The sequence below is a fragment of the Scyliorhinus canicula genome, chromosome 25 (genome assembly GCF_902713615.1).
Source record: "Scyliorhinus canicula chromosome 25, sScyCan1.1, whole genome shotgun sequence".
In the NCBI taxonomy this organism is placed as follows: domain Eukaryota; kingdom Metazoa; phylum Chordata; class Chondrichthyes; order Carcharhiniformes; family Scyliorhinidae; genus Scyliorhinus; species Scyliorhinus canicula.
The window spans coordinates 163,326-179,195 of record NC_052170.1 but is presented as its reverse complement, the minus strand read 5'-3'; the positions used below and the strand labels follow the sequence as shown (position 1 = coordinate 179,195).

At 45.2% G+C, this 15,870-nt stretch overlaps 1 protein-coding gene across 3 annotated transcripts in view; it reads right to left on the bottom strand.

The window, feature by feature from the left end:
* LOC119957158 (calponin-1-like) overlaps positions 1–15,870 on the bottom strand; it is a 102,939-nt gene that overhangs the window by 27,707 nt on the left and 59,362 nt on the right. For 2 of the 3 annotated variants that reach the window (XM_038784936.1, XM_038784938.1), the window contains exons 3-4: positions 5,905–6,026; positions 5,284–5,350 (exon numbers count right to left, since the gene is read on the bottom strand). In XM_038784936.1, the coding sequence (XP_038640864.1) occupies positions 5,284–5,350; positions 5,905–6,026 (189 nt within the window). Of the gene's footprint in view, positions 1–5,283; positions 5,351–5,904; positions 6,027–7,634; positions 7,833–15,870 lie in introns of those variants that run through there. The other variant, XM_038784937.1, reaches the window with a different exon arrangement.

Below are 15,870 nucleotides of genomic sequence, written 5' to 3'. Positions count from 1 at the left end.
GGACAGGTTGGTAGGAGAAATCTTACAGGTGGACAGGAGATATTCAGAGTCTCCAAATGAGGAGCTCCTGAAGGAGCATCAGAGACTTCAAATGGAGTTTGGGCTCCTTTCCACAGGAAAGGCAGAGGGTCAGCTGAGGAGGGTAAAAGGGGCAATATATGAACATGGGGAGAAAACTGGCAGGATGCTGACACATCTGAGAAAACAAGAGGCGGCGAGAGAAATAGGGAAAATAAAGGATTTGAGGGGGAAGACGGAGACGGACCCGGGGACGGTGAATTAAGTGTTCTGGGAATTTTCTAGCCAGCTATACGAGTCGGAACCCCAGGGTGGGAAAGAGGGCATGAATCAATTCCTGGGGAGGCTAGAGTTCCCAAAGGTAAATGAGGAGCTGGTGGAGGCCCCTGGGGGGCCCGATTGGGCTTGGGGAGGTGATAGAGGGACTGGGGGAGATGCAATCGGGTAAAGCCCTGGGATCTGATGGGTTCCCAGTGGGATTTTATCAGAAGTTCTCTGGGTTATTGGGGCCGCTCCTGGTTAAGGCTTTCAATGAGTCCAAGGAGCTGGGAGTACTCCCCCCAACGTTATCACAGGCATCAATTTCTCTTATCCTGAAGCCGGACAAGGATCCGGAGAGCTGTGGATCGTACAGGCCAATCTCCCTCTTGAATGTAGATGCCAAATTATTGGCAAAGATCCTGGCCACTTGAATAGAGGATTGTGTCCCAGAGATAATTGGGAAGGATCAGACGGGATTTGTAAAGGTCAGGCACCTGACATCCAACATTAGACGGCTTTTGTAGATGGGACATATAGCCACTGACGCTGGCTGGGAGGGTTCAGACGGTGAAGATGACTGTCCTTCCGAGACTGCTTTTCTTTTTTCAGTGTCTGCCGATTTTTGTCCCAAAGGCTTTTTTCAGAACTATTAATGTGGCGATATCGAGGATTATGTGGGTGGGTGAAACTCCGAGAGTAAAGAAGGTACTCCTGGAACGGGCCCGCGGGGAAGGGGGATTGGCTCTCCTGAGCTTTATTAACTATTACTGGGCTGCCAACATATCGATGGTCAGGAAGTGGGTAGTGGGGGAGGGGTCGGTCTGGGAGCGGATGGAGGCAGCATCCTGCAAAGGTACGAGTCTGGAGGCTTTACTGACGGCGCCGCTGCTGTTCTCACTGGCTCGGTACTCCACAAGTCCTGTGGTGGTGGCAGCCCAGAGGGTGTTGGGGCAATGGAGGCAGCATATGAGACTGAAGGGGGCGTCAGTGTGGTCACTGATCTGTGACAATCACCGGTTTGTCCCGGGGGGCTGGATGGGGGCTTTAATGTATGGCAGCGGGCAGGGATTGAGAGGTTTGGGGATCTATTCATCCAGGAGGGCTTCCCGTCCTTGGAGACATTAGAGGAGGAGTTTGACTTGCCGGGAGGAAATGGGTTTGGTATTTTCAAGTGCGGGACTTTGTACGGAGACGGGTCCCAAGCTTTCCCCGCCTCCCCCTGAGGGGACTATGGGATAAAGTGCTGTCAGAAACAGGGGTTGGAGGTGGGAAGGTTTCGGACATATACAGGGAATTGTTACAGTGGGAAGGGACCCCTATCAGAGAGGTGAAGTGGGAAGAGGGGTTGGGAGGGGAGCTGGAAACTGAACTGTGGGGAAAAAGCCTTGAAAAGGGTAAATGCATCCTCGCCCTGTGCTGGACTCAGCTTGATTCAGTTCAAGGTAGTCCACAGGGCCCACATAACGGTAGCCCCGATGAGTAGGTTCTTCGAGGAGGTGGAGGACAGATGTGGGCAGTGTGGGGTAGCCCGGCCAACCATGTTCATATGTTTTGGGCATGTCTGAAACAGGGAATTCTGGCAGGGATTTGCAGATGTTATGTCGGAAGTCCTGGAAGGTAGGGTAACTCCGAGTCCAGAATTAGCAATATTTGGGGAGTCGGAAGATCCGGGGGCAAAGGGGGGAGGTATGCCGATATTCTGGCCCTCTCCTCCCTGGTGGCCCGGACACGGATCTTGCTGAGATGGAGGAACTCGGAGATCCCGGAATCAGGAATGTGGGTCAGTGATATGGTCGGGTTTCTCAGTCTGGAGAAAATCAAGTTCACTCTCAGAGGATCAATACAGGGATTCGCCCGGAGTTGGCAGCCGTTCATCGATTTCTTTAACAAAAACTGAACGTCAGCAGTAAGGGGGGAAAGGGAAAAGGGGGGGGGGGGGAATAGGAGGCATGGTAATGTTAAATAAGGACAGGGAATTTAGTATACGGATAATTGGGGATAGGGCGGGAGAAGGGGGGTACGTGGTTTATTGTGTGTTATTTTAAGGGGCATTTTGTGCATCGACCCGCGCGGTTGTTTTAGAAATGTCAATATGTTAAATTGTGAAAATCACAAATGCTTCAATAAAATATTTTTTAAAAAAACAACCTTTAGTCAGACCACATTTGGAATATTGCGTTCAGTCTGGTCGCCACACTATCAGAAGGACGTGGATGCTTTGGAGAGAGTGCAAAGAAGGTTTACCAGGATGTTGCCTGATCTGGAGGGTGTTAGCTGTGAGGAGAGGTTGAATAAACTCAGATTGTTTTCATTGGAAAGACGGAGGCTGAGGTGAGACCTGCTTGAGGTCTCCAAAAGTACGAGTCAGAAGCTTTTTCCCAGGGTGGAAGACTCAATTACAAGGGGGAACAGGTTCAAGATGAGAGTGGGAAGGTTTAGGGGAGATGTGCGGGGAAAGATTTTCACACAGAGCGTGGTGGATGCTGGAACCTGGTGCAAGTGGAGGACGGGAGACAGCACAGCAGGAATTCTCCACAGGCTCGAGTTTTTCCTAATTCAGAGGCTGATAGTTGTGGCCACTGGAGAAAATCATCTCAGCCACAGGACTTTATTGTAGAAGTTCCTCAGGGTACTGCTCTATGCCTAACTATCCTCAAGCTGCTTCCTCCATCATAAAGTCAGAAGTGCGGACTTTCGCTGATGATTACACAATGTTCAGCACATCCCAACTTCTTATACTGAAGAAGTCCATGTTCATGTGCAGCAGCATTCAGGCTTGGGTTAATTAGTGCCAAGTAGCATTTGTCCCTTGCAAGAGGCAGGAAATGACCATCTCTAATAAGAGGGCACTGAACCATCTCCCCTGACATTCAATGACATCAACATTGCTGATCCAGCATATAAATACTGTGGCCACAAGGCCGACTATTCTGCAATGAGTAACTCACTCCTTAACACCCAAAGCCTCTCCTCTATTCTCAAGGCACAAAGTGGGGGTAATGGAATATATGCATAGGAAATAGAAGCAGGAGGAGGCCATTCGGCCCTTCCAGCCTGCTCCGCCATTCATTATGATCATGGCTGATCATCAAGTTCAATACCCTGATCCCGCCTTCCACCCCCCCCCCCCCACATCTTTTGATCCCTTTAGCCCCAAGAGCTGTATCTAATTCCTTCTTGAAATTACACAGCGCTTTGGCCTCAACTACTTTCTGTGGGAGTGAATTCCACAGATTCACCGCTCTCTGGGTGAAGAAATTTCTCCTCGCCTCAGTCCTAAAAGGTTTACCCCTTATCCTCAAACTATGACCCCTAGTTCTAGACTCCCTACCATCAGGAACATTCTTTATGAATATACCCTCATTTGACAGGCCCGCCATCCCAGGAATCAGCCTGGTAAACCTTCGCTGACCTCCCTCCATAGCAAGAACATCCTTCCTCAGATAAGGACACCAAAACTGCCCACAGTACTCCAGTCGTGCCTCACCAATCCTTATACAATTGTTTTTTTAAATAAATTTAGAGTACCTAATTAGATTTTCCAATTTAGGGGCAATTTAATAATAATAATAATAATCGCTTATTGTCACAAGTAGGCTTCAATGAAGTTAGTGTCAAAAGCCCCTAGTTGCAACATTCCGGTGCCTGTTCGGGGAGGCTGGTACGGGAATTGAACCCGCGTTGCTGGCATTGTTCTGCCTTACAAGCCAGCTGTTTAGCCCATCGTGCTAAACCAGCCCCTAATTTAGCATGGCAAATCCACCTACCCTGCACATCTTTTGGGTTGTGGAGGTGAGACCCACACAAACATGGGGAGAATGTGCCAGGATCGAACCCAGGTCCTCGGCGGCGTAAGGCAGCAGTGCTAACTGCTGCGCCACTGTTTCGCCCTGCCTTATATACTGCTCGTAAAACATCTCTATTGCTATACTCAAATCCTCTCGCTATGAAGGCCAACGTACCATTTGCCTTCGTTACTGCCGGCTGTACCTGCGCGCTTACTTTCACCGACTGAGGAGGACAACCAGGTCTAGCTGAATATTCACCTCTCTCAATTTATACTCATTCAGATAATAATCTACCTTCCTATTTTTGCTACTGAAATGGATAACCTCACATTTATCCACATTATACTGTATCTGCCATGCATGTGCCCACTCACTCAGCCTGTCCAAATCCCGCTGAAGCATCTCTGCATCCTCCTCACAGCTCACCCTCCCACCCGACTTTGTATCATCTACAAATTTAGAGATCATACATTTAGTTCCCTCGTCCAAATCATTAATATATAATGTGAACATTTATTCCAACTCTTTGCTTCCTGTCTGCTAACCAGCTTTCTATCCATCTCAAAACACTAACTGCAATCCCATGCTCTTTAACTTTACATAGTAATCTGCCATGTGAGACCTTGCCGAAAGCCTAAATAAATCACATCCACCAGTTCTTCCTGGTCAAACTTACCAGTTAAATCTTCAACAATACTCCGAACTTGTCCGAATAAGCATTGTTCCAACACACTCAAGAAGCTCGATAGCACCCAGACATCCGAGAATGGTTGGAATCTTATCCACCACCTTAAACATTTACTCCTACCGCAGGTATACAATGGCAGCAGATACCATTTTCAAGATGCACGGCACCGACCTCTTCTGTTGCACCTTTCAAACCCACAAACTCTTTCACCTAGAAGATCAAGGACAGCAAGCACATGGAAACACCACAATCTGCAAGTTCCCCTCCAAGTCACGCACCATCCGGATATTCCTTCATTGGTGATGGGTCAAAATCCTGGAACTCGCTAGCAAACATCACAGTGCGTACCAATGTCACGCAGTCTGCAGCAGAAGGCCCTCCACCACCTTTACAAGGGTAATTAGAGATGGGCAATAAATGTTGGCCTCACCAATAAATCCCATATTTAATGAATTTTAAAAATCTCCAAATTCATACTCTGGTGCACACCAAACAGCTTAGGCAGACTTTTAATCTGTTAATCATTACCTGATGCCAGTTCTGTGGGGAGTCACTAATTTTCTTCACAGAGCCAGGTTGCAGTTTATTAATGAGCCTTAAATAGAAGGAAATACAGGATGAAATCATACTTTCCATGTGTATGTGGGAAAAATACTTATAGTATTGTAATATAATGTAACATTGTGAAATCAAGTTTGACAAGTCTGTATTAAAGGTTACAGGACAAGGTAACAAGGCACTGGCAGCATTACAGGATGGAGAAAGAATTGAGAGGCAATGTTCTCCTTAAAATGTTCATCGTGGCCAGTTTTCTTTCAATGCATGATACCCTCCTGACTGCTGCATGGATTTGTGGGCTGCTTGGAGAGAATATTAGTGAGAAGTTACAGGATGGAACAGAAAGCTACTGGCAAAGGTGACAGTTTTGTGAGGACCAGTGTGGGTTACAGAGTGGAATTCTAAGGGGTTCAAAGCCACAGGACACAGTGGAAATTATAATTTAAATTTGGAGTTGAGAGGAATGGTCATGTACACACACTGAAGCTATGATGAGCTTGCTGCAAATGCAAGTTGGAGATTTTGATTTCTACACTTGGAGACATCAATTCCCAGAATTGTGGCTTTGATATTTCTGATAGTTCTGCTCACTGGCACAGTATGACTCCATTTTTCAGATCATCCATTAGGTTTTCTGTAAGCGTTGCTCCAGTAACATCTTCAATCCAGCTTCGAAGTGCCTCATCTTTCTGTGGGTCATATTTCTGGGCAATCTGTAGGTTAGACATTAGATTTAAGCGGTATGAAACCATCAGCAAAAACATTTCTTTCTTTCTGCTTCATACGTTTACCTAGATTACTCTTCAATGCAGCTGCATTATTCATCTCAACTACTCCCTTTTGTAATGGATTCCACGTTCTGACTACTTTCTGGGTAAAGATGTTTCTCCTGAATCCTCTGTTTGATATCTTAGTGATCATCAGGCATTGATGGCCTCTAGTTTTGCTCTTTCCTACAAGTGAAAATAACCTTTCAGCGTCTACTCTATTAAACCCTTTCATAATATTAAAGACTTTTATTAAATCATCACCAGCCTTCACTTTTCAAGAGAAAAGAGACCTAGCATATTCATCCTTTCCTGAGAGGCAAAACAAAGTTCTGATATTAGCCGAGCACATTTTTTTTTTGCACCATCTCCAATACATTTATATCCTTTTTATAATCTGCCAACCAGAATTGTACAGAGTAAATTCAAGTATGGTCTAACAAAGGTTTAATATAAATTTAGTATAACTTCTCCACCTCTCAATGTTATCCCTTTGTAAACTAACCCAAATGCTTGGTTTGCTTTCTCTAAGAAATCCCTGTGTTTCCCTTTCACATTCTGTTTATGCTCCTGTGAAACATCTTGAGATGTTTTTCAATGTTAAAGGCGAGTAAAAATGCAAGTTGTTCTTGTATCTAAACTGTACTATATTTGACCTGGATATGGTGAAAGTGAAGCCAAAAGTAGGAATGTTTAATTTACATAAACTAATACCTATTAGTTTGTAATTAAAATAATTTCAATTGAATAAAATGTGAAATGCAGAGTGAAACTGAAGATTTAAATCAAAAATAATTGCTGCCAAACCTTTCATTAGAAAGGGTTGTTTCTGTGCTACACTCTGACAGGTACAGCTATCACTCCGCCCTTAACATCCAATCTCCTTCAGCTGTTTTATATAAGAGGAATACCACTATTGTCAGAAACTGCAATTAAACTATTTAAATATTAGTCCTGTTAAGACAGAAATCATGGATATTACCAAAGTGGAACTGTTTATGAAACTGAATTTCATGAACTGAAGTTCTCCCAGCTTCTCTGGCTAATTCTGAAATAACACAAACAGGTTTTATGGATTAAATCTTACAAGAGAGGCGCAGTTTGGACCATGCGACCATTGCCATTTAACAGCTGCCTGTTGGCTGTTGTTCACATTCTGTGGATCCAATACTTTAGGAGATTAATTGCTCCAATTTGGTTTATTTTTTTACAGAATTTAAATCTCTCCTTTTTGATTTATCTACACTTTGCTGACTTCTGACCATTTTCGCCACTCATTGCCAACTTCACTTTGGAACCTGATTCATCGACAAGCTAGCTAATATTTAAAGGAATGTTTCCAAAGATTACCACATGTCAATACTCATTGTGAAACACAGTACAAACTGCCAGTGATTTGCTGTAAGTTTCTAAACACAATAACTCCGAAAAAATCTTATGTGACCCGATGATAAATGTTTTGGTTAAATGTGGTTAACCAGTAACATACCATTAGTGTTCCTTATTGTGCAAACTCACATTCCCTGTACACAAAAAAGAAAGGCCAGATCGTACCTTACGGTTTACCTCTGCCGAGAGGCCATATGCAGGTCCCTTGTTGAAATGCACTGACATCTCTGAGCTGTTTGTTGCAAGCTCACAACCCACACACCAGCACCTGCTCTCACTCTTCTTAGATCTGGGAGTCCCACAAAATCTCCCAAACTTTTCAAACTCTTGAATTAGCTGGGTCTGAGAAACCTTCCTATTGGTTCAGAAGATAGCAAATCAGGAAAGTCTAGCTAACAATGCCAGTGATGCCCGCCTATTGGAATTTGAAAAAGTGTCGTCATTTTTTCCATGTTGTCTGTTTATTTTGGATCTGAGCAGAGATTGGTTTGATTTCACGTCAGCATTTTATAGTTGGACAGAAAAAAGATCGGAAATGTGTAGGATGTCAGCAAAAGCATTTCTGCTTCTGAAGAAAAGCAGCCAGTTCAGTCCCTGTAAAATGTCAGGCCCCATTGGGCATTCTAGGATTGAACCACGAGGTAGCCATTCTGAGTAGCTGAGCTTAAATATTTGGCAAAATGACACAGATTTTCATTAAAACTGAAAACAGCTAAGGCCAAAATTTCAGCAAAACTATCTAGAGTTATTCAACATAAGGGATGGCAAGATGGTTAGCACTGCTGCCTGACAGTGCCAGGGACCCAGATTCAATTCCGACCGTGTGCCACTGTCTGTGTGGAGTCTGCACTTTCTCCCCATGTCTGTGTTGGCTTCCTCCGATGCTCTGGTTTCCTTCCACAGTCCAAAGATGTGCACGTTAAGTGGGTTGGCCATGCTAAATTGTCCCTTAGTGTCCAAAAGGTTAAATGGGGTTAAAGGGGTAAGGCGGGTGAATGGGCATAGGTAGGGCGTTCTTTCAGAGGGTCGGTGCAGACTCGATGGATCGAATGGTCTCCAGCTGCACTGTAGGGATTCTATGATAAATAAAAATTGAGTGTTTAATGTTCAGTCAGTTTGAAGCAATTTCTGAACTAGCTTGAACCAATTCTGAATATGGAAACGTGATTGGGTCTCAGTGGTGAATACATCATCCCGTTGGGGGATGGGGGATTTAGGATTAACGAAACAAAACGCTCTGAACAAAACCTAGTGAGTTAATAATTTACAGAATCATTGAAGCTTCTTCATTCAATTTCAGCTGAATGGTTCTATGTATCAGTATAAACCACCAGCCCTGCAATCTCTGAACAAAAGACTGAGGAATTATTTCTCTGTACGATTTGTCCGGCTTACTAAAGGTTCTCCAACAGGTATTCCAAGAATGCTTCAGAGTTCAATAAAGGGCCCATTGATCTTTAAATAGATTCTGTATCCCATTCTCTGAAACTCTGGTATTTTAAATGTGCTTTGCCAAACAGATTAACGATGTCTTTTTCATCAGAATTGCAACTGAGGGGGGGGGTTATGTGATGTGAGTGCGGGAGTGGCTGTTTTTCTGCGAGATCTAGCTCTGCTCATCTTGTAGCCCTTTATTTTATCCAGGTGTACATTTCATGTTTGTCTTTCTTGGGATTCACGGCTTGTGCTCGATCCTGATTGGTGTTTTGTGAAGAAGGTAAATTGTAAAAGCCCTTGTTTAATTGTGGTGGTGGGAGTGCACTGGGGTGTGGCCCAGTCTGCAGAGGGGTTGTTGGTGAGCGGTCTCCCCCTTTGGCAGTGTTGCGTGCATTGGAATGATAGCCACCATTGAAGATGTTGTTCTGCAGTTCAGGCAGTTAGACTTCACTTTGAAGCTTTGCGAGGTCCTCAGGGGAATGGTGGAAGCTCATGAGAGTTCTTGCATTCGAAAGAGGACTTTCGCTGGCAAGGGCCTGCCTTTGAGTCATTGAGATCCTGCTGCATGGTGTGTTGTCTATCCTGACGGGTTTGGGAGGTGGTGGCCATGATTCTGGTCCCTGAGGAGAGGTGGAGGTACGTTCCTGACTGAGTTTGAAGTTTGGATGCCATGCTTTAGTAATATTAATTTGGAGGCCGGGTGCATTAGATTTGATGGAGCACAATGTATCCGGTCTTCCAGGCCTGGAGTCAGTTGGACATCCCGAATACGGGTTCTATGTTATATTATTCTTAGTACTTGTCGTGAGAGGTTGGATGCAGTCGAGCAGGTCGGGCCATCCACCCCACCCCCCCCCCCCCCCCCCACTCTCCCAGCCGGGGCCTACACCGTGGGTCACCTGGACATTGGAGTGAAGGCAGGATGGAAGTGATGATGCTTCATTTGTTGGAATCCTTGAGGGATCCCGAGAAGTGTTGCTGATCCTGTCTGTCTCTTGGCCTTCTCAAGCAATATAGATGGTGTTATTACCCTGCAATGGTTTTTTTTATATTTAGAGTACCCAATTCTTTATTTTCCAATTAAGGGGCAATTTAGAGTGGCCAATTCACCTACCCTGAACATCTTTTTGGGTTGTGGGAGTGAGACCCATGCAGACACGGGGAGAATTTGCAAACTCCAATTCTTCTATAACCCTGGACGTTACTCTCTGGTGATTATGTTGTTGATTATTTGTTCTTCTGTCTTTTCTCCTGCAAGGGTTTGCGAGATGTGAGAGTTGTCCATAATCCTGTTCTAACAAAATCATATTCAGTCAATTATGTGAAAGGTGGTCTGTGCACAGTTTCACTCCTTTTTGTCATTATGTGTTATAATCCTTATGGTTATGGGAGGGGAGGGCTTTTTTGTCACCCCCTTTCTCGTTTATAGTGAAGATGAGTGGAGCCAGGGCAGGGGGAAAGGTGGATGGTTGGGGTGGAGTTGGATGGTAGGGTTAGTTTGGTCCTCATTGAGATTGAAGACAGTCCCGCAGTTAGAGCTAATCTGTATCGGGTTATTTTTTTCCCTGTTATTTTGAATTTAAGAATCTGTGCCTTTCTCCTTCAACGGCCTGGGCAGTTTATATATCCTGGAGAGCACGGAGTTCCTTCTGCCTTTCTCCTTCAACGGCCTGGGCAGTTTATATATCCTAGAGAGTACGGAGTTCCTTCTGCCTTTCTCCTTCAATGGCCTGGGCAGTTTATATATCCTGGAGAGCACGGAGTTCCTTCTGACTTCTCCTTGAGGCTATAATTTTTCCTTTGGGCCCCTTTTATTCTCTTTAGAGCCATTAGAATGAGAGGATTTGAGTAACTGTGCACCCTGAAGTGAGATTGGTTAATCTGTGGTTGGTCTGTTAAAGAGTGGGATTGTTCTTGGTATCCTTTCTGTGATGGCGGATAGTGTGGGGTGATGGCTGGTGTTTTGAGGCAGTTCGGGGCGTCCCTCCTTCGGGGTTCTTTTCTTCTTCATCCAAGTTAGCAGGATGCTGTTCTTAATGCTGGTCCGGTCCAGTGGTTTGGGGAGGTTTCCTTGGTTGGTACTGGGGAGGAGGGAATTGGCCTTCTCTCCCAGGGCTTTCAATTGTTGATGATTCTTCGTCTTCTCTTCAGTGACGGGGTCTCCCCAGCTGGGGTTGGCATAATTATCCTTTTTTCTTCTCTGTGAAGATTCTGCCATGTCCCACCTTCCCTTCCCCCACCAGTGGGAGGAGGGCACTTTCTTGTTTGAATGAGAAGATATTCTCTTCACTAGTGGGTGCTCAGCATTTGTCAGGGAAATATGGAACCAGGATTGGGTCCTAATCCTTTGTTATCTTACAGAAAAGATTTGTTATCTTACAGAAAAGATTTGTTATGTTACAGAAAAGCATCATTCAGGGCGGCACGTTAGCACTGCTGCCTATGCCGCTGAGGACCCGGGTTTGATCCCGGCTCTGGGTCACTGTCCGTGTGGAGTTTGCACATTCTCCCCGTGTCTGCGTGGGTTTCGCCCCCACAACCCAAAAAGATGTGCAGAGTAGGAGGATTGGCCACGCTAAATTGCCCCATAATTGATTTAAAAAAAAAAGAATTGGGTACTCTAAATATATTTTAAAAAGAGAAGAATGGTAGAAAGAGTTGCAGGAGGTATAAGATGGCTTCTCCTGTAATATATTGTAGGTAAGAGCCTTGGCTCAGTAGGAGCACTTTTGCCCCATTCACCCCATTCCAGGGAGTTAACCTACTATCATTGCTGGTACGTTACTGAGGGAGTACTGCATGGCTGGAGGTGCTGTACTCCACAGGATGGAATATACAATAACAACAAAATATTACACCTGGAGCCAAGAAATGAAGGAATAACCCTGCATTTCAACTCCTGGCAATGGGAAAAGGCCACAATCCAAATAAAGCATGGGCCAACGGGACTGATCGTTCAGGAGTTAACTCAGTCTCACTCAGCTGGGGTAAGAATGCGTTCTGTGCAGACAGGAGTTTACAATCCGATGAATTAATAGCGCTGGTACTCAATTGAGGCTGAGACTGTAAATCAGATGCTTTTACAGAGTTTATATTACCACAACACCGCCTTATAAGTCCTTGCACCTCATGGCTCAAGTTTGGAGAGCAGAGGGAACAGATCTGGGAGCAATCAGACTCCCCCTTGGCTGTTGCCAGCATCAATCGTATAAACATGCAGTTCAGGAGATTTCAGACTTTATATGGACATCAACCGTTAACTGCTAACGCTCTCACTCTAAACACCTCACAGCTCAGACAGATAGCAGCTTCTCAAAGACATAAACTCCACTTTCTTCTTTTTGCAGAAATCCCTTTTCACACACACTGTTGGCCATTCACTTAGTAATGTTTTATATTGGATACAGTCAGTAACTGGTTCAGGCTATCCACATGGGTCCCAGTTTATGGAAAGCATCAAGCATTGTCTTTGCATTGCAATGAAATGAAAATCGCTTATTGTCACGAGTAGGCTTCAATGAAGTTACTGTGAAAAGCCCCTAGTCGCCACATTCCGGCGCCTGTCCGGGGAGGCTGGTCCGGGAATTGAACCGTGCTGCTGGCCTGCTTGGTCTGCTTTAAAAGCCAGCTATTTAGCCAAGTGAGCTAAACCAGCCCCTATGAGTACAGTGAGTACAATGTCTGACCATAGAGGTGAACACAGTGTGTGATGTCAAATGGGAGTCAGTCTCGGGTATGTGGACTATACACTGGCAGAATATTATGGTATATTTGCTGCTGTTTATACAGTACAATAGGAAGGAAAGGATCAATAATTTGATGATCTGAAGTATTTGCTCCTGGTACATGATGTCATTTTGCTACATTTGCCCTGTGAAAGTCAGTCTATTTTTGCTGATGTTTGACCATCGCTGGACTATCGCAGCGGGCTGCCACTGAGTCAGATAATGCTGGGAAGAGAATAGCTCCTTTTTTAGTATAAGATTCCCCAGTGATGTCATTAATACTCTCAGAGCTTCTGTCATTGGGCTCTGTGTGGTGTCTGGACCTAGGGTTCACATAATAGCTGTTTGCTTGAACTAGTGCCATGTGCCTATTTAAGGAGCAGATTTGGACAATTTGAGCATTCCTTTACACGCCCTGGAGCTACACGATAGGAATCCTGAAGCAATTCATGATTAAAAACAGGGTGATGGGATAAATATGATTTTAAGTTGGTGAAAATAAACAAGAGGCTAATTTTAAATGTTTTTTTTACTTAGTAACTGAGTTTATCTTTGTAACTGAGATCAGGAATATGAAGTATTTTAAATATGAAATGTTGACCTGTTTGTAGAAGTAAATGATTCTTCCTACCTGGCCTGCCATTTTCTGTCCGGGACAGAGCTCCTGGCCTACGATCCTCTTCTATGTTAGCTACATCCTTTGAGATCTTAGTCCTTCACAAAATCTTGGCCATTGAATAACTCACTTCCTTTCACATTCCCCATTGAGAAAATGAACCTGGTTAGAACTAGAGAATACAGGTTTAAAGTGATTCCCAAAAGAACGACAGATGAAATGAGGAAAATGTTTTATGCAGTGACTGGTTGGGATCTGGAACATACTGCCTGAGAGAGTGGTGGAAGCAGATACAATTGTGGCCTTCAAAAGAGAATTGAATAAGGAAAATAATTTGTCTACGTGTAAGGACACTGACAGTGGTGCTGAGAAAGGAGCTCCAGGTTATGTCCCAGCAACAGTGAAGGAGCAGCGATGTAGCTCCAAGTCAGCATGGTGTGTGGTCTAGAGAGGAACTTTAAGGTTGTAGTCTTCCTATCAGGGTATAAGGAATAGGAACAGGTCCTCATCAGGTCCCCGCAGTTACCCCTCCCTACGTTGCCCTCGTCCAATAGTACATCTGTAGTGAGTGTCCCGGCGTCCATGGGTATGCCATCGTTTCCCTACGGAGGAAGTTTTTGATTGTGCTGTAGTTTGTTCCCTTTGGATAGTCAAAATCTTGAGTCGCTAGCCTATCGTCCATGTAAAAGTCAGTAACTGTCAATGTACTCCCATCGTGTCTCGAACATTTAAAGGTGGTGTCCATTGTGGCTGGCGCGATTCTGTGGTTGCTGCAGTTGGGGGCCATGGTGGATTATCTACGCCTCCCGCTGCCTGGGGAAAGCGGGCAGCATAATCAAAGACCTCTCCCACCCGGCTTACTCACTCTTCCATCAGGCAGGAGATACAAAAGTCTGAGAACACGCAAGACATTCAAAAACAACTTCTTCCCCGCTGTTACCAGACTCCTAAATAACCCTCTTATGGCCTGATCTGATTAACACTACACTCCTGTATGCTTCACCCGATGCCGGTGTCTATGTATTTACATTGTATACCTTGTGTTGCCCTATTACGTATTTTCTTTTAAAAGAAAATAGAAGCAGGAGGAGGTGATTCAGCTCTTCGAGCCTGCTCTGCTATTCAACATAATCATATCTCAATTCCATATTCCCACTTTCTCCCAATACCCCTTGATGGCATTAAAATCTAAAAAAAATCTATCTCTTTCTTGAATACATTCAGTGATTTGGCCTCCACAGGTTCACTACCCTTTGAATGAAGACATTTTCCTCATCTCAGTCCGAATTGGTCCCCCCCATATCCTGAGACTGTGTCGCCTTGTTCTTGATTCCCCAACCAGGGAAAACATCCTCCCTGCATCAGATCGCCTCCTCATCCTTCTAAACTCGAGTGAAGACAGGCCTCCAGTCCTCATGGGACAGTCACATCAACCTTGGTATCAGCCCAGTGAACATCCACTGCACTCCCTCTGTGGCAAGTATATCCTTTCTTAGGTAGGGAGACCAAACCTGTACTCAATACTCCAGGTGTGGTCTCACCAAGGCCCTGTATTCCTGCAGTAAGACATTCCTATTTCTGAATTCAAATCCTCTTGCAATGAAGGCCAACATACCATTTGCCTTCCTAATTGCCTGCTGCACCTGCCTCTCTGTGTACAAAGACACCCCGATCCCTTTGTACATCAGCACTTCCCAATATATCACCATTTAAATAATACTTTCTGTTTTTTTCACACCAGTGTATAACTTCACATTTAAAAAAAACAAACATTTTATTAAGGCATTTGAGTAATCGGCTGCCACCTCCGGGCGAATCCTAACGTCGATCCTCTCAGGGTGAACTTAATCTTCTCAAGCCTGAGAAACTCGGCCATGTCGCTAACCCATACCCCCGATTTCAGGGGCTCCGAGTCCCTCCACACCAATAAGATCCGTCTCCAGGCTACCAGGGAGGCAAAGGCCAAAACATCAGTCCCTCTCGCCCCCTGGACTCCTGGGTCTTCCGACGCACCAAAAACTGCCGCCTCTGGACTCGGTGCCATCCTTGTCTTTAATACCATGGACATAACATCAGAAAGTCCTTGCCAGAATCCCCTAAGCCTCGGACATGCCCAAAACATGTGGACATTGGCGGGCCCTCCCGCATACCACCACACCTGTCCTCCACCCCTTCAAAGGACCTACTCATCCGGGCCACAGTCACATGCTGCCTGTGGACCACCTTGAATTGTATCAGGCTGAGCCTGGCACACGACGAGGTCGCATTAACACGACTCAAGGCATCCTCCCACAGTCCCGCCTCTAACTCCTTATTTAATTTATACCCCGAAAACCAGCCAAATACTCCTAGCATCCTCATAATCTCTCCTATCCCTCCAGCGGATCAGAAATATACAAGAGTAGGTCGTCTGCGTATAACGAGACCCTGTGCTCCAACCCCCCTGGCCTATCCCCTGCCAGTCCTTTGTGCCATCGCCAGCGGCTTTATGGCTAAGGCAAACAGCTGTGGGGAGAGTGGACATCCCTGCCTCGTCCCCCAGTGCAGCCCAAAATAGTCCGAGCTCACTTGGTTTGTCCACACGCTCGCCACCGGTGCCTAGTACAGCAACCAAATCCAAACC